This window comes from Erythrolamprus reginae, chromosome 3, assembly GCF_031021105.1.
Source record: "Erythrolamprus reginae isolate rEryReg1 chromosome 3, rEryReg1.hap1, whole genome shotgun sequence".
NCBI lineage: Eukaryota > Metazoa > Chordata > Lepidosauria > Squamata > Dipsadidae > Erythrolamprus > Erythrolamprus reginae.
In genome coordinates, this window is record NC_091952.1 from 136,875,337 (window position 1) to 136,901,482 (window position 26,146).

At 41.3% G+C, this 26,146-nt stretch overlaps 1 protein-coding gene across 3 annotated transcripts in view; it reads right to left on the bottom strand.

Moving 5' to 3' along the window:
* Positions 1 to 17,345: 17,345 nt before the first annotated feature.
* PBX1 (PBX homeobox 1) overlaps positions 17,346 to 26,146 on the bottom strand; it is a 434,341-nt gene continuing 425,540 nt past the window's right edge. For 2 of the 3 annotated variants that reach the window (XM_070746821.1, XM_070746819.1), the window contains exon 9: positions 17,346 to 24,790. In XM_070746821.1, coding sequence (XP_070602922.1) covers positions 24,698 to 24,790 — 93 coding nt within the window. In that variant the 3' untranslated portion in view covers positions 17,346 to 24,697. The remainder of the gene's footprint in view (positions 24,791 to 26,146) is intronic. The other variant, XM_070746822.1, reaches the window with a different exon arrangement.

Here is a 26,146-nt window from a genome sequence, read left to right on the forward strand (position 1 = left end):
TTTCAAAATATAACTTTCCTCCTTTTGTTACTACAGAGCTCTTTAACTCTCTAACTCTGGGCTATCTGCCCCTTTAACTCTTTTACTTCCTTAAATAAAAGTTTTAAAAACTCTTTCTCTTCAGGTTCAGAGTCTGAACCAGGCTCTTTTCTCTCTGTCTCTCTCTCTCTCTTTCTTTCTCTTTATGTCTGCAGACTCTTTATTTGCCATTATTTTCTTTACTTCTTGATCTCAGATTTTTAAGGTAGTTTTCCCACTAGGAGATTGGAGTCTCTTTTAGTCTCCAAGCTACCTAGCCCACCTTTCCAATAATTATCTTGCCCTTGGAGGTTAATGGTAGTTTTCCCACTAGGCTTTCCCTGTTGGAGTTTCCCACTATTGAGACTTTCAATTCACACTTCACCAACTTTCATGCCTCCTTTTCTGGCCAATTCCCTCGCGGGAGGATGGAACCGCAAATCAGGAGTCAACTCTCACGTCATCCTGCAGGTCCTCTAATAGGACCCCTCAAAAGGACGTCTCACCACACACACTCAACAGTCTCCAAACAACCTAGCCTACCCGCCCAATAACCGTCTGAGTAAGTAGTCCCTTAGTTGTAAAATGCCATAGCAAATTACAGGTGCTTACTAGACCTGTGCACAGGGTTGCCCGGTCCTTGAGAGGCCTTCTATTATTTCTCTTTGTCTCTTCCTCTTTCTATCTCCTTGTCCTAGTGATCTCATTTAGCCAATTTTATGGGTCTACCAGAGCCAATTGCCTATCCATGGAGGTCCATCCTCTGTCCAAATGGGACAGGGTGCACCTAAAGACGTTCCTCCCTGGACAGCCAACAGGATGGAATCCAGGACGAGCCCCCAAGTTGTGCGCTGAAATTTTATGAAAAAGTTCACACGAGACGTTTGGACAAAGAGAACATAAATGTTTATTCTCTCTGGGTATACCAAAAACGGTTTGCAAAGTGGGTACTCTTCATAAGGGAAGAGACACTTGTACAGAAGCTAAAGAGCAGGTTATATAGGTTTTACAAATCACAAAGCTACATAGAATTCCTCAACTTATCATAGGGGTACACAGAATTCCCTGCCCAAATATGGTCCACATCCTGCCTCCCTCTCCCAGAGATGAATAGCACCTTATATGGTTTATTGGGTAAACAGCAAACATTTATTTTGTTAAACAGCAAACATTTATTTTGTTAAACAGCAAACATTTATCTTGTTAATCAGCAAACATTTATCTTGTTAAAAACAGATCCCAAAATGACAGTCACAAGATAAGGAAAAACAGGAAATCCTAATCTTGTTAAAGACAGAAACTACAGACAGCAAATACTGATATTCTTAAAATAAAACTTAAATTATTTTATACACAATGGATTTTTCCTTCAAGGGCGACCTGTAGATCTATCATTGACCGTATTCTGGCCTTGTTGGCAGCTATTAAGTTATAGATCAGAGCCTAGCCAGCCTGGGCCGTGTTATGTCCCAGGTTTCTGGGCTGAGATGCCATGGGCAACCCATGGGCCAGATCTAGCCACATTGAGGGGCAGATTTGGCTTGCAGGCCTTGAGTTTGACACTCCTGTATTAGACTGTTGAGTAGAAAGAGGAGTAAATGAGCAGAAGAGAACTCTATCCATCTCCTAGAAAAATGAAATATCCTAGGAAATACTAAAAAGGCAGAATATTATATAGAATATCCCTAGCTGAAAAATGGAGAAAAATGTTTTTAGGCAGAAAAAAGATTCATGCCTAGTAGCCCCCCACTTTTGTCAATGTACCATCAAGGAATGACCCAGCTCACTCATTCTCCCTTCTTTTGTTAATAGCCTGGGCCAGTCTATTTTATATAAAAAATATCTACTCCTTCAGGCAGACCTATCTAGCAAACAGAAACTCAGCAATGGCATCTGGGAAAATTACATCAGCGAAACCTGGAACCTAGGCAAAACCCTACAGAGTTAGCTAAGATCCCTATCACCTGGGAGTCTGACCACCAATCAGAGTGCATTTCTTATACAGGAACAGGAAACAGAAACTAGGAAGAGCCTGCTTAGAAAGGCTGTAAAGTATAGTGAAGTGGTATATAAGTCTAGATGCTATTGCTATTGCTAACTAATAATAACAAAAGACCTAAGTGCCAAAGCCCACTGCAACAACATCGCCAAGAAGGCTTCAAGAGTTGTTAACCTAATCCTATGTAGCTTCTGCTCCGGCAATCTCACACTACTTACCAGAGTTTACAAAACTTTTGCCAGACCCATCCTCGAATACAGCTCATCTGTTTGGAACCCATACCGCATCTCGGACATTAACGCCCTCGAAAATGTCCAGAGATACTTCACCAGAAGAGCCCTTCACTCCTCCACTCGAAACAGAATACCCTACAAAACTAGACTTACAATCCTGGGTCTAGCAAGCTTAGAACTATGATGCCTTAAACATGATCTAAGTATTGTCCACAAGATCATAAGCTGCAATGTCCTGCCTATCAATGACTACTTCAGCTTCAACCACAACAACACAACAGCACACAACAGATTCAAACTTAATATTAACCCCTTCAAACTTGACTGTAAAAAATATGACTTTAGTAATTGAGTTGTTGAAGCATGGAACTCATTACCGGATTCCATAGTGTCATCCCCTAACCCCTACATTTTACCCTAAGACTATCTACGGTTGATGTCTCCAGATTCCTAAGAGGTCAGTAAGGGGCATGCATAAGTGCACTAGTGTGCCTTCCGTCCCCTGTCCTATTATCTCTCCTATGACTCAGACAGGAGGTTGAACAACTATCCTTGTGGTGTGACCAGAACAAACTAGAACTGAACACACTCAAAACCATAGAAATGATGGTAGACTTTAGGAGAAACCCTTCCACCCTTCCACCTCTCACAATACTAGACAACACAGTATCAACAGTAGAGACCTTCAAATTTCTAGGTTCTTTCATATCTCAAGACCTAAAATCAAAGACCTAACATCAAAACCATCATCAAAAAAGCAGAAGAAAGAACGTTCTTTCTGTGCCAGCTCAGGAAGCTCAAACTGCCCAAGGAGCAGCTGATACAGTTCTACAGAGGAATCATTGAGTCTGTCATCTGCACCTCTATAACTGTCCGGCTTGGTGCTGAAACCAAACAAGACTGACACAGACTTCAGAGGATAATCAGAACTGCAGAAAAAACAGTTGCTGCCAACCTGCCTTCCATTGAGGACCTGTATACTGCACGAGTCAAAAAGAGGGTGGGGAAAATATTGACTGACTCCCTCGCATCCTGGACATAAACTGTTTCAACTCCTACCCTCAAAACGTCGCTACAGAGCACTGCACATCAAGACAACTAGACACAAGAACAGGTTTTTCCCGAACGCCATCACTCTACTAAACAAATAATTCCCTCAACACTGTCAGACTTTTTACTAAATCTGCACTTCTATTTCTACTAGTTTTTCTAATCATTCCTATCATCCTTTTCCTCCCACTTATGACTGCATGAGTGTAACTTGTTGCTTGTATCCTAAGATTTTTATTAATATTGATTGTTTCTTCATTGCTTAGTTGACCCCTATGACAATCATTAAGTGTTGTACCACATGATTCTTGACAAATGTATCTTTTTTTTATGTACGCTGAGAGCATATGCACCAAGACAAATTCCTTGTGTGTCCAATCACACTTGGCCAATAAAATTCTATTCTATTCTGTTCTATTCTATTCTATTCTATCCTATCTATATCTTTTCTTCTATTGCTATATCCTTTCTCTATTCTTTCATTGATATATTTTATTGTTATATCTTCTCTTCTATTCTTTCTCTGATATATTTTACTATGAATATATCCTCTTCATTGTACATTGGACAAAATAAATACATAAAAAATAAAAAAACCTCTGAAGTGGGGCCCAACAGAAAGTATAAAAAACCTCAAGGGACTTTCAGCAATGCCTTTCAACATCCTTGACGCATGTGATTCCCCCAGGACCTCAGACCATGTGGTTCTTCTATCCTCATTAAACCATCTTTCCAAGCAGTCCCATGCTTCTAATGTCTTTCCCCCCACTAGGAACTGAATCCAGAAGGATATTTCTTACAACATAGGTACTTGGACTCCTCCCCAATGACTGCTGTAGGGTGAGAGCCTTTCTTTCTTTTTACCCCAAATCTGCTGTGTTTGCTGTCAGAACTGGGTTTTTTGGCAGTCTGGCCTCTAGTTTGATGGGCACACGAGAATGACCTGAAATAACTTTTGGACAGCTGAGGACTCTCTTGGAAGAGGGAATCTTGAAAACTGCAACTCCTTGTGAGGTGGCAGCTGAAAGGTCAAGGGCCTTTCCCACCTCTCTGCACCAGCAGATGTCTTTATAAGCAAGTCAGGTCTTTTCATTTTGTGAATTTTTGCTTTTGCTTTTTATTTTTAAATGTTAATTGATGGCTGAACGCTGATTTATTTCAACCTCCTGCTGGACTTTCTATGTTCTTTCTGCTTTCTTTTTAATTTATTGAGTTGCTTTCGCCAATTCATTTAATTTCCATTTGAAACAAAGCAAGCATAGTTTCTGGATGGAGAAACTATATATATAGGACTATACTTTACTCAATATTCATTACAGCTGATTTTTATTTTACTAACTCAGATCAAAACAGACAGAAACTATCCTCTCTGTCTCTTTATTGTCCTCTGTTCTGTGGATCGGTTTCACTGAATAACAAGATCAGATTACAGAGAGGAGAAGGAGACTGAAATTGGGGGTGCGGGTGGGGGAGAGAGAAAAGAGTAAACACACAATCTCTAATTGTATTTGTTTCTCAAAGGTTTGATGAGCTTATAAAATTTGAGGATCGCATCTTGGAAAAACCCATTTTAAATATAACCTCCCAAGAGTAACCCATTTTTAAAGTAGCAGATGATTTGGAAAACAACATGGACTCAGAAACAACACAGACTTTTTCTTTCCGGCAGCAAAGTGGCGTGGAAGAAATATGGATTTAGAAATTTAACAGAGTCCACTTCATATATCTATCTGAGGCTCAATCTTGTGTTTTCGAATAGCAGAGAATTCTCTGGGTGGAGAAGTTATAAATTCATTTTTTTTAAGGGGCTTGAAAGACAGTGGAGAAACATACTACATTTAAGTGGGGAAATATTTTCTTTGTATTTTGGGGGGTTGGTTTTATTTTATTTAACCAATCAGCAATTGATAAGAGATGGCATTAGGAAACAAATATGGTTATTTGATCTGGGATCAAATCGGCTTATTTTTGGGAGGATGATTTTGGATTGAAAATATAGTAAATTATCTATAAATTGATTATAATAAATTAGTTAACAGAGGGTTTTGGAATTTTAATCTTGTATTTTTTCCTTATTGATAATCTTTATTATTTTTATATCTTTATATATTATTGGTATCACTATTGTCTTCCCTGATAACTATTTTGCTATTGATATAAAATTATTTGGTCCTGTTTTGTAAGGGGTGGGAGATTAACATCGTTATATTAATCAGCATTCAACTAGAGAGAATGGTGTGTGTATATACTATATGTTACTCCTTTTTTAAAAGACATTTTTAATTCATTCTTTGTTTTTGTTCTTTTTTGTTCTTTTTTTCAATATTTTGGTATCTGTATGTAAACTTTTTTTTGAGTAAACTGAATATTATACAAAAAATTATGCAGGTACTTGTACTATGAATTTACATTTAACAATGTATGTCATTAATAATTCAATATACATTGTATCTGAAGATTCAGGTAGGCAATTAACTACAGAACACCTATTCTTCTAGGGCAGTGATGGTGAACCTTTTTTTCCTTGGATGCCAAAAGCATGTGTGCATGCACTATCATGCAGGCGCAAGTGCCCACACCCATAATTCAATGCCTAGGAAGGGCAGAAATAGCCTCCCCTGTCCTCCCGGAAGCCCTCTGGAGGCTGGAAACAGCCTGTTTCCTAACTTCTGGTGGGCCTGGTATGCCCGTTTTTCACCCTCCCCAGGCTTCAGAGACTTCCCTGAGCCTGGGGAGGGCAAAAATGCCCTCCCCCCCAGAGGCCCTCCAGAAGCTGAAAATACCCTCCCAGAGACTTCATGTGAGACGAAAATCAGCTGGCCGGTGCACACATGCACGTTGAAACTGAGTTAGGACAAAGGCTGACATGCCAGTAGATATGGCTGTACATGCCACCTGTGGCACCCATGCCATAGGTTCACCATCACTGTTCTGGGGGATTGTGCTCATCATCTACTGGGGTGAGAAACAATGCATAAAAGCCTGCCAGCTGCAGAATCTGAGGACAAAGTTTGCCAAGATTTTGCATGACTAAGCAAACTATTAATAGACTTCATAATAGAAGAACCAGTTCCAGCCACATTATTTGAAGACAAAGCAGAATGTATAAGAACTGCAGACACAAAACAGTCCAGAATAGAAGTCATCAACTGGTGGTCTGCAAGAAAATTTTGGTGGTTTGCAGAAAAATTATTTGCATTTTTTATATTGCATATGTGCAATGGATGTTTGTGTTGCTGCAGAGAGTCTCCCTCTTCAGGGTCTTTTTGTGTGAGTCAGAGGGGAAGAAATTCTGACTTGTGGTCTATTTCAGACTCCTGGTTCGAGGCTTTGGATGAAGGCTGGAGGGAAGTGCCGTTGGTGGCGAAGAGCTGGAGGGCCTTGTTCCAGTGAGATTATATCATGGCCTAAAACTGGCTGAGCATCTCAGCCCACTGAGCCTCCAGGCACCAGTACCTGGCTTTGTACTTCCCTCTGCTTTATTTATTTATTTTATTTATTGGATTTGTATGCCACCCCTCTCCATAGACTCGGGGCGGCTAACAACAGTAATAAAAAACATCATGTAAATCCAATACTAAAAATGCCCCCCTCGCCACAGCTGAAAGATGTTTCTCTAATGTGAGCTGTGGATTGAGGACACCCAAGTTGCGGACCCCTTCCGAGGGGGTCAATATCCCCCCCCCAGGGTAATGGACAGACAGATGGAATTGTCCTTGGGAGGCAAAACCCACAGCCACTCCATCTTATCAGGGTTGAGTTTGAGTCTGTTGACACCCATACAGGCCCCAACAGCTTCCAGACACCGGCACATCACTTCCACTGCTTCGTTGACTGGACATGGGGTGGAGATGTAAAGCTGGGTATTATCAGCGTACTGATGATACCTCACCCCATGCCCTTGGATGATCTCATCCAGCGGTTTCATGTAGATATTAAATAGCAGGGGGGAGAGGACCGACCCCTGAGGTACCCCACAAGGGAGAGACCTCGGAGTCGACCTCTGATCCCCCACTAACACCGACTGCGACCGACCGGAGAGGTAGGAGGAGAACCACTGAAGAACAGTGCCTCCCACTCCCAACCCCTCCAGCCGGCACAGAAGGATACCATGGTCAATGGTATCGAAAGCCACTGAGAGGTCAAGGAGCACCAGGACAGAGGATAAACCCCTGTCCCGGGCCCACCAGAGATCATCCATCAACGCGACCAAAGCAGTTTCCGTGCTGTAACCGGGCCTGAAACCCGACTGTTGGGGACCTAGATAATCGGCTTCTTCCAAGGACCGTTGGAGCTGGAGCGCCACCACATTCTCAACAACCTTCCCCATAAAGGGAAGGTTGGAGACTGGATGATAGTTATTAAGTACGGCTGGGTCCAGAGAAGGCTTCTTGAGGAGGGGGTGCACAAGCGCCTCCTTATAGGGTGCTGGAAAGGACCCACTCCCCAAGGAAGCATTGACAATCTCCTGGACCCAGCTCCGTGTCACATCCCTGCTGGCCGAAACCAGCCAGGAGGGACACAGATCCAGTAAGCAGGTGGCGGAACTCACAGCTCAAATGGCCTTGTCCACTTCATCAGGGGTCACCAGATCAAACTCTTCCCAGACAGGTGGACAAGTACGTGCCCCAATCACCTTGACTGACTCATTGTCAGTCGACTCTGCTTTCCAATCAGAGTCAAGGTCCGCCCAGATCCGAGTGATTTTATCAGCGAAAAATGAGTTAAAGTCCTCGGCACTACTTTGCAAGGGCTCCCCAACTCCCCCCTGGTTAAGAAGGGAGCGGGTCACTCTAAACAGAGCGGCCGGCCAAGATTCCGCTGATGCAATCAAGGCGGCATGGTATGCGCATCTTGCTGCCTTGAGCGCCACTTTGTAAGTCTTAATATGAGCTCTTACAAGTGTTCGATCGGATTCAGACTTACTCTTCCTCCATCGTTTCTCTAGACGTCTCCTCTGGCGTTTCAACTCCCGTTGCTCCTCGTTGAACCCTGGTGCTCTACGGGGTCTAGTGCCACGGAGAGGTCGCAACGGCGCAATCTGGTCAAGAGCCTCCGCTGCCGCCTTGTTCCAGGCCTCAGCAAGAGACTCTGCCGAACTGTGGACGAGTACATCTGGAATAACTCCAAGCACCCTCTGAAAGCCCTCTGGGTTCATCAGGCATCTGGGGCGGAACTTCTTAATCGGTTCCACCTCCCTGCGGGGAAGGATTGGAGCCAGGAAGTTAAGCCGCAGTAGAAAATGATCTGACCATAAGAAAGGCAGCACTTCTAAGCCCCTTAGTCTCAGATCATTACTCAATTGCTCAGAGAGGAATACCATGTCGGGTGCGTGCCCCCCCTCATGAGTTGGACCCTGCACTACTTAAGTCAGGTCCATGGGTGTCATGGTGGCCATGAACTCTTTTGCTAGCCCAGAGGTTTCACCGAGCGACAGCAGGTTAAGGTCCCCCAAGCCCATAAGCCTGGGGAACCACACCGCCAGCCTGGCTACCTCCTCCAGCAGCACAGGCAGGGCTGTTGACATGCAGCTGGGAGGCATGTACGTGAATAACAAGCCCACCTGAACCCCTAAGTCCAACTTCACCAGGAGGGACTCGCAACCCGCGATCTCTGGAGCAATGAGTCTACGCAGGCACAGGCTCTCCCTGGCTATAATAGCCACCCCTCCTTCCCTGGGGTCGAGGCTGATGCCATATCCGAAACCCAGCTGGGCAGATTTCAGAGAGAGGAACACCTCCCTCCGGGCCCAGCCAGGTTTCGGTCACACAAGCCAGGTCGGCCTCCTCATCCAGGATCAAATCCCGGATGAGGAGAGCTTTATTTACCACCGACCTGGCATTGATTAGCAACAACTTGAGCCCAGGGCCAGAATTACACTCATCACCAGTGCCTTGAGTTAAGCTCATGGAGCCGGAAGAAGGGATCGATACTAAGCAGTGATCCCTCCTTCCCCTGGAATGGCTAGCTCCATGGCTTCCGCCATACCTGCCTCTCCCCAGCAAAACCGGGATATTTTAACCCTCTGCCACCCCAGAGATAAGTGTCCCCCACCTCCTGCCCTTCCAGCGTCAGGTGTGCCTGAAATTTCATTCATATCATATTCATTCATTTCATACATATTATAATCCCACCCACCCACCCTATTCCATCTATCACCCCCCTCCCATTCATTTCCATTCACACCATTCCATTCATTCCAATGATTATGGATATCCATTATTAGGTAATTAATTAAAAAAATAATTGGAAAGCCTATGCTCCTAGTCCTCAGTGAGGTGCGTCTGCTGAGCCTCCTTCTCAGCCAGAGCCCATTTGAACTGAGCCAGCTCCTTTGCCACCTCTTTCTCATGGTGGCTGCTTAGCTCTAACAACTGCTTCCTGTTGGGGCCCCAAGGAGCCTAGACAGGCAGGTGAGAGGTGACTGGAAGGTGAGGTGTGAGTAAAGGCTAGTGAGGTGCCCCTTGATGTGAGTGACATTGAATTGGCTACATTCACCCAGTCACATGACCACTTAGCCACATCAACCCATTAGGCAGATCATATTTAGTGGTCCACAGGATTTAAAATTATGAATGTATGAATTTAGTGATCCCTGAGGTCCAAAAGTTTGGTGACCTCTGTCTAGAGCCCAGATGAAATGTTAATGTGGACTGTATGAGGGTCAGGCCGGGAAAGAGGACAGTAAAACTTACATACTATGATAATATGATGGCAGATACACAGTGAGGGCCAGTGAGCATGAAATGATGCACAGTGGCATGATCTTCTTCAGTACACAATTCTGCATGGAACTGATGAGAAGGGGGATGTTTGATGCATCATTACTATCCAGCAAATTGTTTCATAAATGATAAAGAATAGAAAGATCATTGGGTGTCCTACTTTCCATTTCTATTCTGCTGGTGTTGCGTATATAAGATAGTGGCCATGTGACTGGGTGGATGTGGCCAACTTGACGTCACTTGTGTGGGTGGTGCCTCTTTGAGCCAGGCAGAGTTGGGGAGGGAATCCAGGTGTCTCCAGTGGATGGGGGGGGGGAGAAAAAAAAGAAAGGCAAAGCACCCCACTGGTCAGGTACTGAAGTGCCACCACTGCCACTGCAGTGAGACAGAGAGAGAGATAAAGATTGAGAACAAGAGACAGATCCGATCCAACCCCCTCCCTCAGAGAGAGAGAGAGAGAGAGAGAGAGAGAGAGCACCGCTGCCAGCACCCTGGTATAACTCTCCGAGGTTGGATCAGATTGCTCTGTCTCTTTCTCTCTCTCTCCCTCACACACACAGAGGTTTGATCAGATCTCTCTCGCACAGGTTGTCCAGGTTGTCGCTCTTCTCTCTGTAGCGGCAGTGGCAGAGCTTTAAGGGCCTGGTGGGCAAGGCACTTTTCACTTGGATGCTTTCCCTTTTTTCTCCATGCTCCTCCTCCAGACAAAAGCTGTTAATATTTAATCCTATTAATATCTCTTCTTCATCCTGCAGGTAAAACTTCACCTGCATTAGGCAGACTTAGAAAGTCTGCCAGTGCTGTTCCTTACTTGGCAATGCTTAAGGAGAATTAGGGGCTAGAGACAGTTGATATTCTCATCTCTGCTACAGGTGAAGTTGTCGGAAAGACTTTTTGCAGGCATACAACTCCTTCTCCTCACCCTGTCTGGCACTAATGAGAGACGTGGCTCTACCGCCAAGGGGAGGCAACGCCTCTCATTTTGTACACACCACCCGCTGCTGGTGGATACACACATATGGGTGGCATGGCAGGTCCATCCTGGGTGCAGAGGTTCTGCTGCTCATCCAGCAGCCCTACAGGAGGCTACTGAAATTGAAAGTGCACCTCTGCCTGCATAACTAGGGGAGACTCTCTGCCCCACAAAAACCAATGATTCAAAAGCCACCACCTCCATTCCACTGCTGCCCTCCGCAAGCACCTTCCCCATAAAAAGGTGGTCATGGTGCCTCGGTGGTGCAGTGGTTTGAGTGCAGTACTGCAAGCTACTTCTGCTGATCACTGGTTGCCAGCAGTTTGGCAGATGGAATCTCAGTGGGCTCAAGGTTGACTCAGCCTTCCATCCTTCCAAGGTCGGTAAAATGAGGACCCAGATTGTTGGGAGCAATATGCCTACTCTTTGTAAACTGCTTAGAGAAGGCTGTAAAGCACTTTGAAGCGGTATATAAGTCTAAATGCTATTGCTAAAATGTGGCGTGCCATTTGGGTGGGAAAAGCCCACCCAGTCATCTCCTGCTGGCAGGCTGGCTAATGGGGTGAGAGTAGAGGTAGAGAAGCAGGAGTGGAGTGGAGGGGATAGTAGCATTCAAAAGAAGGGAGCTGAGGAAAAGTGCATGTGCTATGGCATGCTGCGGATGCCCCTCACTCGCCCCTTTATCTGGCTTCCCTCCTACTGCTGTCTCTTTGATTCTTACTCACTTGCTCGCACTCTCCCTCTCCAATCTAGCTTTAGTCAGGCAGCAGCTCACAATTACCCTTTGCAAGCCTGCTGTCACTGAAGCTGGAAGGCCAGGGGCCACAAAGCTGCACCATTCACATTGCCCTGAAAGGGTGGATGCTCAAAACTCAGGGGCCTCCAAACTCCTCAAAAAGTTCCATTGATGATATCTGGACAAACCTCATTGAACACTAATTAATTTTGCATTTGTCTTTGTTTCTCTTTCTCCTCCTATTTTTTTCTTTCATATATAGGACTAACTTTTCTGAAATGGGGAGCAGAATGTCAGGTCAGCCACCTTCAGCTTTAAGCTTTGCTGGCATCCTGTCATACATTGTTAGGGAGGAGAGGAAGGGTACAATTGGCATGTGGAGAGATGAACAAGGAGAAGTTTTGATGGAAACCAGAAGTGTGAAAACTTCCAATCCTCAAGGACACCTAATGGGAAAGGGATATGAACTACACCAAGTGGCACCAAAGCAGTTCCCAAAACAGCTAATGGTATGCTATTGGACAGAAATGGACTGGGCAAGGGAGGAGGGCCGGGGCAAGGAGGAGCAATTTGTAACACTTTGATCAGGAACCTCAGATCTAGCTTTCGCCCTCCTTGCAACTACCTATCCTTAGTAAAAGAACCTCTCACTTCAATGAAATGGAGTCGAGTGTCTCAGAAGGAATGTTTTCACTTTTGAGGTTTTAATATTGTTTTAATATTGTTTTTATTTGTTGTATGCCACCCAGGGTCCACAAGGAGTTGGACAGGTTATAAATTTAATAAAAATATAAATAAATAGAAAATAGAAATCTTTCTTTCCTAGGAAGTGTTGTTGTTAGAAGGCCTGAGAGCCCTGGCAGAGCAGTGCTCAAGAACCCTATGTACAATTGGTGGGCCACTGTGCGGCACAGAATGCTGGACTCGATGGGCTTTGGCCCAATTCAGCATGGCTCTTCTTATGTTCTTATGGTAACTTTAATATACATCTAGGAATTATGATGAAATAAATGTAAGTAGAATTTGCATAGCTGCAGTCCAAACACTGAGGAAACTTATAAAGAGCAAGCATGGATTGGATTGGATACAAATCCAATAAATAAATAATAAATAAATAAATGGATTAATCCTCAACTTTTGACTGCAGTTGAGATTGAAACTTCTGTAATGCAGTCATTGAGTCACACCTGATTTTATCACCCTTTTTACCATAGTTGTTAAGCAAATCACTGTTTAACAATACTGCCATTAAGTGAATCATGCAGTTGCTTTGTTTCCCTTAAGTTTAAAAAAAATCCCAAATTTCTTCTCCAACAAAGTGACTCACCAGTTTGTTCTTCTACTTCTCTACTTCCAGCTCTTCACTTAAATTACCTTTCCTTTCCAGATGACTTCAAATCTTCCAAATTAATCCATCAGTCCATTCATGGCCGCTGCATCTTGGACAGCTTTTACAAGCTGTTTTTTTGTTGCTGCCAGTCGTGGGCTCTAAGCCGGCTTTCTGGTGGGTTTGCCAACCCCTTCCAGTTCACTGGTGGTGTTCCACTTCTTCACTACTACTCCAGGGTAGTTCCAACCTGGTTCTGATAGAACCAGATCCCCAGGCAATAAGGATATTGGGATTCCCCTACAGAACAAGTGCTTGGTCATGCCGCTCTCCTGCTTTTCTTATCTTGATGCTATCTCTCTGTTGATGATCTCAGGACTGCTTTGGCCTTTTTGGCAGTTGAAGCACACAGCTAGCTCATACTTAAGTGATATAAAATATAAGATAAAATAAAAAACCTGGAATTAAATATAAACTTTTACTGGATTCTAAAGACAGAGGAGATTTGTGTTTACTGGATCTAAAATTCTATTATAATGCTTGTTATTTGGTATGGTTAAAATATTGGATAACTGAAGGTTGTTAGTCCTTCTGATTTGAGAATTGGGTGGCATGCTTATTTGTGGCATGTCAAAGTAAAAATTAACCTGGTTTTAAGAATTGTATCATTAGGTAATTGATTAGGCTTGAATGTTGGAAATATAAAATAAGATTGGCTGACAAAATGCCACTTTGGCTATCACTCCATAAAACACTACATAGAAAGGATATGCTATTATAATGTGATGAATGACATAGAAGATGAACTTAAATAAGTAGTTTAAAGAAGAGGAACTTAAGATAAAAACAAGAGAACAACTAGCAAATGAAGAATTTATTTGTGATTGGTTTAATTACTGCAGAATTTTTGAAATATTTTTAAAAAGCTTTGTTTTTACAGGAGCTAAATCTGATTTATGTTTTGCAGATGACCATCTGACTGCTAAAATATGTAAAATGTTACTTAAATGAATCTGGAAGATGAATGTTAAAGATTGCATGGTAAAATGGATGAAAAATTCTGGGTACAACATAACCCTAGATAAATAGGAGAATACCGTATTTCTCAGAGTATAAGATGCACCTTTCTCCTCACTAAAAGAGGCTGATAATTTGGGTGCACCTTATACAGTGGAACCCCGACATAAGAGCTGCTCTACTTAAGAGCAACTCGAGATAAGAGCTGGGAGGGGAGAGATATTTTTGTTCTACTTACAAGCCCAAATTCGAGATACAAGCGCCAAGGAGCTGTCTCCTGAAGCCAAATGCTAACTTCCGCGTTCGGCTTCAGGAGACAGCTGCGAAGCGGCGCGCGTGTTTTTAAAGGTTGCAGCCGGCCTGGGGGGCTCGGGGGGGTGCTTGCAGCTTTCTTTCTTGCTCTTTTTCTTTCTCTCTTTTACCTTCCCTTCCTCTATTTCTTCTTTTCTTTCTCCTTCCCACCTTCTTCCCTCCCTCCCTCCCTTCACTCATTCCTCTCTTACTCTTCCCTTTCATAAGTTTCCTTGCTTCCTTCCTCTGTTCCTGTCCCTTCCCTCTTTCCTTCCTTCCTTCCCACCCTCCGTCCATTCATTCACCCATTCCTCTCTTGATCGCTTAAAGCCGGTCCCTGGTGCAAAAAGGGTTGGGGACCTCTGTCCTACAGGATTGGGTGGCAGAGAAGTTGAACATATGTAAATTTAAAAGTTTAAGAAAGTTTACAAGTTAAGTGAAAGAAACTTCATTATTCATTTATATGTACATGTACATTTCTTCATTAAAAACATGTCTTTCTGCATAATTTAGACTAACTTTGTGAGTTTTTTGAGGGCTGGAACCAATTAAAATTATTTACATTAATTCCTATGGGGAAAAGTCGTTCGAGATAAGAGCTGCTCGACTTAAGAGCCCAGGTCCGGAACGAATTAAACTCGTATCTCGAGGTACCACTGTACTCTCAATGTAGCTTTTTTCAGCCCTTACTAGCTGCTAACGATCTTCCCAGCTCTTATCTTGCAAGCTCTTTCATTGATACTCTCTGCAAATAATGTTTTCCAAGCCCTAAATCTTTCCAGGATTTTTTCATTGGTCTAATCTGCTCCAAATAAGTTTTTTTCCAGCCCAAACCAGGTGCTAACGACGTTCCCACCTCTCACCCACTTGCAAGCTCTTTTTGTTACTCTCTGCGAATAATGTTTTCCAAATCCTGTATTTGTAGGGTGTTTTTTGGCCATTGCTTTGCTTGCTCTGAATGTTTCTTTCCAGCCCCTAACCAGGTACTAACAATGTTCCCAGCTCTTACCAGCTTGCAAGCTATTTCATTGTTACTCTCTGTGAAGAATGTTTTCCAATAAGTCTTTGCAGGGTTTTCCCCATTACTCTATTTGCTCTAAATATTTCTTTCCAGGTGCTAATCATGTTCCCAGCTTTTACTGGCTTGCAAGTTCTTTCATTGTTACTCTCTCTGAATAAAGTTTTTTTTAAAGCCCTAAGCAAGGCATAAAATAATGTGATGAAGCTGACCACACTACAGAAGCTTGCCAGATGAATACCTGCTAAGCAGATTTCCCCCCCCCCCTATTTTCCTCTCCCAAAACTAAGCTGCGTCTTATACTCCAGTCCATCTTATACTCCAAAATATACTGTATATGGACCAGTGATCATTGGTATTTGTCCCCAGAGTAGCAAAAATGTATAGAAGGATTTCTAATAATTGTTGAAAATGTATCCAAAATCCAGATATATTTTATCATATGTGGTAGTCTTGTAAACATGTATGTTAAATCATGTTAGATCACTGATGGCGAACCATTTTTTGTTCATGTGCCAAAAAGCTGTGTGTGCATGTGCGAGCATGCATGCACATGCCCACATCCATTCCCTCCCCCCACATGCCCCCAATGCTACCCTCTGTGCATGCACACAACCCCCCCCGCACATGTGCACAGGCCTGGGATGTTGAAAAAATGGCCAAATGGGCAAATTGGAAGTTCAGAAAAATAGACTTCTGGTTTGCCTGCTGTGTTGTTTTTTGCACTTCGGAGGCTTCAGGAAAGCTTCCTGAAGCCCCAGAGTGAGAAAGACAGCATAATGCACAAACCAGAAGTCTGTTTTTCCAAACTTTTGATTTGCCCATTGGGTCATTTTTTGCACTCCAGGGCTTTAGATAACTTCCATGAAGCCCCTGGAGTGCAAAAAAAAAAAAATAGCACAATGGGCAAATTGGAAGTCCATTTTTCTGAACTTCAGGTTTGCCCACTGAGCTATTTTTTGCACACCTGAAGCCTGCAGAGGGCAAAACAGCCTTCTCCAAGGCTGAAAATCAGCTGGCCAGCATGCACATGCACACTGGAACTGACATAGGACAACACACTCTGATATGATTCTGCATGCCACCTGTGGCACGTGTACCATAAGTTTGCCATGACTATGTTAGATAAATGTAATAATGATAATGCAGAAAATATTTAAGACACAAATATTAATAAAACCTGAAGATTTCCTTTTAGGTATTATAAATAGGAACAGTTGAAAAGCAGTTTGGGGTACTATTCCTTCATATGATCATAGCTGTGAAAGTAGGAAAGAAATTGGAAAGAAAAAGAGATGCCGACTGTTCAAGAGTGGATTTTAAAACCGACTCTATTATATAGCACAGATGGCGAAATTAACTACCTTGATTAGAGACAATAGACTGGACAACTTTATAAGAGGTTGGAAGCTATTTGTGGACTTTTTACATGTTAAAATACAATAACAGATGGTTAACAGAGGGATTTGAAGATTAATGTAATGTTTCAGTTAAGCTGTTGACTTTTTTATTTTTCACATTTATATTATGATTAGAAGTTAGGCTGATCTGATTATTAGTGATTATTGAGACTTTCCCATCTGGAATCTTTGTTTATGAAGTAATTTTTATTAAATAATGATGGAAAAGCTTATAATTATTTATAGACCCATTATGTAAAGGGAGGAGAATCCATCAGAAGTTTTTTAAAAAAAATATATTCTTTTTAGCATCTAGCCATGGTGGATTATTTATATTTAATGTTAGATTTTTTTGACATTTGGGTCATTTTTCCCTCTTTTTTATACACTTATTTTGGTTGTTGTTAGTGTTCGATGCATTTTTTTTGTTTTGTATTTTACTCTTGTTGATAAAAATAAATAAATATATAGTTAAAAAAGAATTTAGAATGAAAACTGTACAAGAGTACACCAGTTTCTGTACAAGAGTACACCAGTTTCTGTACAAGAGTACACCAGTTTTTGCAACAAAAGAAACAATTTATTTGGAATATGCAGTAGCAATACAAATCAGGAGACTGTAAAACCTACATCTTGTTAGTATTATTATAGAACAGAAAAGTTTCAATGAAGATCCAAAAGACACAGGCCTTATTTTTAAGGGAGCAGAAAACTTTATGTAAATCAAAGAGAATATTTCTTAATATTGAGAAATTATTGGAAACATAAGAAAAGACAAAGCAATTGAAAATACAGCAGGGTATCTTTGCAAGAAACCAAAGGCATCCTGATTAAGAACAAACAATGCATTTTGTGATATATTTTGATAATAACAATGGTAATTATATGTTAAAAGCTTTATGCAAACAAAGTTGCATGGGAAAAATAAGGGGCCAATGCAAAGAGTGATGTGAAAAACTCATGATACCTTGCAAGTAAAGAAAGAACAGTGTTGCCATCCATTGTTTTACAAATTCAGTTTTTGAAATAGTGAATCATATATCAAATTTTGTTCCCTAAATGAGTCCAGTCCTATAAATCCCTCCTACCAGACTGAGCCTTGGATTCTTCCTTGCTGCAGGGTTATGTTTTGACTGATTCCTGTTATATCACTTTTGAAAGCACTATCACTTTGACTCCCTGATTCTTTCTGTGAAGCAATGGCCATCAGTCAAAAAGATAACATTTTGAACAAACAAGAATTTGGATTAGACACTGCTTTCTCCATGCAGTGTGAATTGCACAGCAATTTTTTTACTTGTTTGAGATTTCTCTCTGGTAAGATATAGTAAAAACAGAAAACATTAAGGTGGACTGGGATTTTCTTAAATCTACAAATAATTGGATTTAGGGTACTGTAGATAAAAAGAGCATACAATTTGTCTTTTAGACATGAGCCCAGGTCTGTAAATCTGCTGACTCGGCATTTCCTTGTAGTTAGAAGACTTTTGTTAGTGTCTGTCTAAACAACAGAGTGCAGGTATGTCCAGAGTGCAGATATGTCCAACTTAAATCAGATTTTTCTTTAGTGTTTGCCTATAACTTTTGGAATGGAGCAAAGACATCCCTTATCTTTGTATTTTCCATTTTAAAAAATACATTTCCCATATTTATTGGTAGTTTGGGTGAGTGGGTAGTATTACGTTTGCTACTCTTTTGCCATGTGACCCTAACTCTGAAATTAGACAGGATGCTTTTTCAGGATTAAATAGTGTCAAGACTGTTATTTTAAAAGCCTTACTAGTAAAGAACTGGATGCACTACAGATGCAATTTGTCTATCCTCCCCTTTTCTTTGAAAATAAAAAAATGGGAAGAAAGTTTCCAAAATTTCAGCAAAATGGGGGCAGTTAGAAACTGTTTTCCCCATAGATGAAAAAAATATCCTAACATGCAAAACAAACTACCAAAACCAATACAAACATTGTTTTTAGCATTGTATACAGAATGTAATTTTGCCCTACAATGTCTCATTGGAAGTAAGGACATGTTATAATAACATTGTTGAATGAATAAGCAGAGACAGAACAGTTTTTGTTGGTTTGAAAAAGCAACATGCATTTACCCCAAGCAAAACCTCTGAACTCTGAAATTTTCCAGGAACCTTCTTCTTCTACTTTCATAGTCTGAAAAATGAGGCTATAGAAAAATGCATCTTTGGCTCAGCAAATCAGGAATCACATTACATGTGATGATGTCATATCACGAGGTAGCTAATCAGATTTAACCCATTATGGCAGTGAGGATAAATAATGCTTAATTATTTTGCTCTCATTGTGAACTGAGAGATAAAGGAGCATATATCCTTGATGCTAGTGATGCAATTAATTACCCTAGCCCTTGGCTCTGATTATGGGGCACTCTTTAGTAATATTTACACAATTGCCTTAGTGTTCCATAATCCACCAAACTGGAGTTGTGATGGCAAAGCGCTTTTTTGAACAGCAAGGGCATTGAAATTTCATACTTTCTTTCATAATTGATTTTAGTTATTGTTGTGTTACCCACTATGATAATTTCTTCATTAATGATTCTTTAACAAAGGTACTGATAATTGAGAGAAATGAGAGAAAATAGCAAGAGTTATACTAGCAAACCAGGCTCAATTGTGGACCAAGGTTGTCCTTGAATTAAGATTGACGAGCATCTCCTAGAAAGTCATTTAGATAAGCATTTAAGAAGACAGGATGAAATAGTACATTTCATCTACTGTTTAATCTTAAAAATACAGTACCAATAAAGAGATCTGATTGGATAGTATTTTAAACATATGATTGCATTTATGAGCATTCCCTTAGTGGTATGGCTTATAAGTGATGATTGATGGCACAAGGGGACACCTTTTGCCTAGTAATTTCCAATATGCTTACTCATCACTCTTGGTTCTCCTTTCTAAATACAGGTATGACTGGGGAGCAGCTAGCAGATCAGCAGCTTTGGTTAATACCCCAAGTGAGTCCTGGGGCTTACTTCTGCACGGAAAACAAGGGCATCTGGAAGGGAGGGAAATTACAAGCAGTAGACAGAATGCTGGTTCACATTATTTGGAGGTGGCAAGGAAGATCTGCTGTGGCAAAAAGAATTAGCATTTTCACTTCATAAAGGACATAATTGTTGCACTGTCCAGCAACTGTTCAGGAGTACCTCTCCTCTCATCTGTCATCTTGGCAAGCAGCAAACAATAACCCTACACCCTTGTGGCGACAGTAACTCTACACCCTACTACTTATAATTTCCTAGGTAGCAATATCACTAGCACTTAAGACTTACATATTGCCCATAGCATTTTACAGTACTCTCTGGGCAATTTAAAGAAATCAGCATATTGCCTCCAACAATCTGGGTCCTCATTTACCAATCTCAGAAGGATGGTATGTTAAGTCAACATTGAGCTGGTCAGAATTGAACTCCTGGCAGTGGGCAGAATTAGCCTGCAATACTGTATTCTACTGTGCCACCACAATAAGCCAAATCATCTTAAAAGGGCACAAATATTGCATCTTGGCACACACTGCTCATCACCTGATGGCAACCAGATGGGCAGTAGAAGCAATACTCTACGTCCCCATATTCCATGCAGAAAGTTGACGTGGCCCTTGTCTAGCCTTCTCAAAACAGTTTAGGAAAACCAAGCAGCCAGACATCCCCAGGTGGGAGTCCTCAGAAAGTTTAGTTCATCATTACTCTCAAGCAAGCTAGATGATAATGGAAGTTAGATAAATTTCAGGCAGTTGAGTATTTCAAGTACCTTGCTCATCACTCAAGGTCTTATTTTCAGCCTTCAGCAAGAGGCAATTTTCCATCTACTAAGTATGTTACATGAGATGTTGGTTAGTTTGGTTGCAAATTCTAGGATCTCTAGTCCCAACATATCTTATTGGCATAAGACCAATAAACAAGAGCATTGATTTTATATAAACTAAGCACATTTAAGGGAAAATAATTTATCTTTTCTTCTATTTGCTAAAGAAGCTTTTCACATCACTTTAAAGGCAATAAAAGATTTAAGAAGGGAATTGGAAAATATGTTTTCAAGGCCATAGCTTGGAGGGGGGAGAGGGAGAGAGAGATAAAAGAGATGAATCTAGTATCCTGCATAAGCCTTGTTGAAAAAACTGAAGCTGCACAGCAAAAGCCCTTGTATAGCTTCCATTTGTTTCAGGGGAGGCTTATGCTGGAGAACCTACCAGTGGATTGGGCCTAAAATAAAAGCCCCTTTTAAAATTTATGCAGAAGATAATGAAAATGTAACTTCTGGCATTCATAGTTAGTAAACAAAGTATTAAGTGTACCTATTATGCTCACTATTCCAACCATTTTTAAAAGTTTTACAAAATGAATTACTGTCACTTATTTTAAAACATTGTGTAACAGGAAATGAATGTGCACAACTCTACACTTGTCTACCATTCTTGAACTAATTCACAAATGCATTAAAAATGGAAACCAAAGAAGAGCAAATGTAGGTAACTTGGTGTTAAAAACTATACAAGTATGAAGCTCTTTTTGCCACAGGACAGGATGGGAACTGCCTGTCCTTTGATGCGTGCTATGAGGATAACTTTTTATTTTTATAAACACTATTAAATTCAGACTGCTTTTTTGGTTTGTTTTTCTTTTATCTGAATATACAAGAACATTCATTATCAAATGTTCATTATCATCAATACTACAAAGAACAAGACACAAATCGCAAGAAACAATGGAAAATGTTAATAAAGCTGAAAGAATTGAAAGTTTTAATTTTTTAAAAACTTTTTTAGGATTTTTTTTTTAAAGTTTCTGCACTTTTTTATTTTTTTTGTTTTTGGTATCGAAGTTGGGTTTTTCTGGGCAGAAAATAAAGAACCAAATCCATTAAAAGGTAGCTTACAGTTAAGCAAAAATATCAGAATTACATAATTATAATAAAAATAGTAAATCTGGATATGCAAAAAATTACTACCAGTGTATGTACCATTAAGAAGTTCAGTACCATACCATGACAGGCCATAATAGAAGGATATATTGTTACAGGCAGATAAATGCAGTTCCATCTCTTTCTCCCCCTCCCAGACAATTGTAGTCTGCCATGCAAATAAGTGGAAGTTGAATAAAATCTGTTTTCCAGGAGACTACGTCATATTTTCATTTTATCACAGCAATATAATGGTCTCTATGAAAGTTGCTGATAGACATTTTAGATAAAGATCACACAATTAATGTAATTAATTGCAACCAATCTAATTACACTTAATTACATTAAACAAATATTCAAGTCCATGCACATGGCCTTCATCAAGAATAGCTCATCTTAGCTGCATGAATCCACATGATTATTAGAGAAACAGAGACACCAAAAACTTCAATTCTTTGTTGCAGTCTGGATTTGTGTAGCCAAGATCTGGTGCATCTAACATTTGGCAAAAGTATATTTCATCCAAACACTAGGCAATGCTATGTATTATATCCCCCCTCATGTACTAAAGTTAAGTATCATATTTGATGTGGTCAACTGTATTTTGCATGCATACCTTTGTCAATAAGACACCACCACCAAAAATCATCTCTATCTACTTCTGCAATCTCCTTCCTCATTTCCATCTCATTATAAGGACTATTTAACTGCTATGCCTTTGATCTATTACCTAGTAGTATTTGCTTCTTGCTTTTGCCTTTTTCTTTAAATTCATCCTAATTTAAAAGCTATGCTAGGCCTAGGGGATGTGGCTGCATATTGCCTTGAGTTGCTTCATGTCCCTTCTGGGACTCTTTCTAATGTGCTTGGTAACCGGAAGAGCTCCTTATGGCTATTGCATTTGCTAAGGAAGTCCCAAAACCTATACAAAATCATTCTGGCAGGTTCACTTGGAAAAAGGACAGGTTGCTTTGAAAAGTGAGTCCTTTGCTCAAATCAACCATCACAATAAAATTATGAAATGTTTTTTCTCCACTAAATCTACTGCTTTTCTACAGTGCCTCCAATTTACTTGGATTTAATTCTGGGTATATATATCAAGAGCAGATGGACCAAGAGAGCCATGGATTTTTAATAAGAAGCATCAGGGTCTTGACATTGCTAATTGCTAATGTTATTCACTAGAATTATTTGTAATTTGTGTTAATCTGGATTATTTATCAGTTTAAATTCACAATGATCCTAAATAGAAAATTCAGAAGTGTGCGCTACCATTATGCCCACTTTTTCACCCTCTGTGCATGCGCAGAAGGCTTTGTGCATGCACAGAGGGTTAAAAATAAAAAACTTGTGATGTCTGGGTGGGTGGGTGGAGACTCGCACTGCCCCTGCTATTGGATTTCCAAACCACCAGCGGCCACCGCTACCGGTATGTCTAAATCGGGCCCAAACGGTAACATTTCACCCCTGATGTGATGTAACTGCACTGCAATATCAGCATCACCCTGGACAGAGAATATACCAGTGGCCACTGTTCTTAAACATGGGTGCCTGATACTTTTATACAGTATGTTATCACTAAGCCAGGATCAGCTAAGGTTATTTAATGCCTTTCTATTCAGGCTCCTCACGGACACAGTAAATCCACTGGAATTTTCTCCATGGACATGTTTTGCTGAAAGGAGGTCAGTCCTCAGGTTCAAGGAATGTGTTGGAGCACCGCAGGGAGTGGGTTCCACTTACCTTCCCTATCAGTTCACATCGTGACAAAAGTGCGTGTTTTGCAATTAGGTCAACATCACAATTTTAGCAAGGGTGTATAATCAAATTATAATATGTAAAGCCACAAAGGTTCAAAGCTTGGAAGTAATTTCCCACTGATTTCTTTCTCTGTATAACAGATATTGTAAATTAGGAGTATAATGAAAGCTGTGGGTATTTTACAATTTCTGCAGCTTTATTGAGAACATAACCCTCTCCCTTTCTGAATACCTAAGATTGCATCCAGGCACATAATACTTGGATAAAGATGAGAAATCAGAGGATGTAAGAATGAAGACCATAGTGCCATACATAGGTCTTTATTGGTCTGTTCTTACATGGTTTTCATTTCAAATGAAAATGTGAAAGTCTTTTCTGCATGAGTAAAATGTGATTTGTAAACCCAAATTAGGAAAAAAAATCATTTACTACACAGATTTACTGTACTTGCATCATGTTACACTAAACTACTATGCATTTCCTTCATGAAGAATGATGCACACAGCCCTAATTACAGTTTCCCTGAAGGTGTGGAACAACCAAATTGAGACCTGGCAGGGTTCATGTCTAGGGTGGGTAAGAGACATGAGTAGCTTTGCTAAGTTTCCTATCTTGTAACCATGTGGCATGTTATGGCCATATCTTGCAGCACCCGGATTGCATTTATCCAACCTGTAACAGGGATTGTCCTGGAAGGCAACTCACCAAAGATTCAGGATCTTAGAGGAACAGATCATTGTCTCATATGAAGGAGGTATGGTGCCCAAAAGCCAAGGGAAGAGCTTAGATGGCTCCTAAAAAGAGGTAGTGAGAACACCAGAGAAATGGGAGGAGGCGATCAGATACCTGGTAGGCTGGAGGGATTGACACTGGGATAAAAACAACAACAACAACAACAACAACAGCAACAACAACATAAAAAGTACAAATGCTTTCAGATTTTTTTCTTCTGATTATTTTGCTGTGAGAGGACAGGCAATGGTGATGGCGAAAGGAAAGGTGGCTTCTACCCAGAAAAGAAAGGGAAAAGAGTATAAAGAAGTGTCCAGACTGGCTGAAAAAGCATCCCCAAAGAGAGAAGAGAAGGAGACTCCTGTTGACTCCTGGCTCTGAATCCAGCCTGCTGGCATCAACAGGAGAAAAAAACTCTGCCCTCTCTGCCTCCACCTCTGGTACAGAGTGGGAGCAGCGGGGGATACTGGATTGCTGGGAGATCAGTTGGAGGTATCAGAGTGAACGCTGCCAGGGCCTTCTGTGGGGGAAGTCACCGACGAAGGAGTTGTAGCATCTTGCCAACCTCCATTAGCCTAAGAGAGAGAAAGAAAATCATCAGTGGCCATCACAATGAGGTGTTCCATACTACAAGGTTTCATAGCAGCAGCAGCAGTAGCAGCAGGGAGGACCTCTTTTTCCACTCCCTTATTTGGAGATGCTGGTCTGCCACATTCATCTTCGGGTGACAGATATCTAAAAGGGTCAGTCTATTGTTACCACAGCATCAGCCTTGGGTGCCATATTGCATTCTTTCATGTATCATGCATGGAATTAGCACTCTTATTTATACATAAAGCAGCAGAGGTCTGCAGTACAGATTGCAAATGACAGACTGAAGCACATTAGGATCATTATTATTGGGCTATCATGAAACTTACACAAGTGTATTATTGTTACATTAATGTTATTTTCACCATAGCTGCTGAACTCAAAGTTTATATAACTTTGATTCACAGTTACTGATATATTTTGTTCTTTTGTAAACAAAACCACCAGAATACCCTTCTTATGATTAATACAAAATTCAGATAAGATAAGAGCTAGCAGTCTTGGTTTCAGCTATAATCCCAGCACTTCACCCTTTAAGATATCATAAAAGATTCCAGCAGAGCTGTGATATAAATTGATAGATTCTTCAGGATCCAAATGTGGTAATGTCGCTAACTTGTTCCAACAAATTTAGAACTGCAAAATCCTCTAAATCTTAAAAAAACTCCACCAGGCATGAAAATGATTTTATCATCAAGCAGTTTCTGTTCTTTTTTTTGCAATATACTACATAGATTAGATCTAGGATTTTTTGCAATATACAGTCATACCTCGTCTTACGAACCTAATTGGTTCCAGCGGGAGGTTCGTAAGATGAAAGGTTCGTAAGATGAAACATTGTTTCCCATAGGAAACAATGTAAAGTCAATTAATCCGTGCAACCAAAAAAAACCCCCGCAAAAAAACCCGGCTGTCACCTTTTAAAACAGCCTGGGGGCTTCTCAGCGACCTCCCGAACGCCGAAGCCAAACCTGAACTTCCGGGTTCGGTGTTCGGGAGGCCGCCGAGAAGCCCCCAGGCTGTTTTAAAAGGTGACAGCCGGGCGGCGGGGCTTCCCAGCAGTCTCCGAACGCCGAACGTGGAAGTTCGGGTTTGGCGTTCGGCTTCAGGAAGCTGCTGGGAAGCCGCCCGGCTGTTTTAAAAGGTCACAGCTGGGCTGGGGGTCTTCCCAGCAACCTCCCGAACCCCGAACTTTTGCCAAACCTCCGGGTTCGGGGTTCGGGAGGTTGCTGGGAAGCCCCCCAGTCCGGCTGTGACCTTTTAAAACAGCCGGGCGGCTTCCCAGCAGCTTCCCGAAGCCGAACGCCAAACCCGAACTTCCGCGTTCGGCGTTCGGAGAC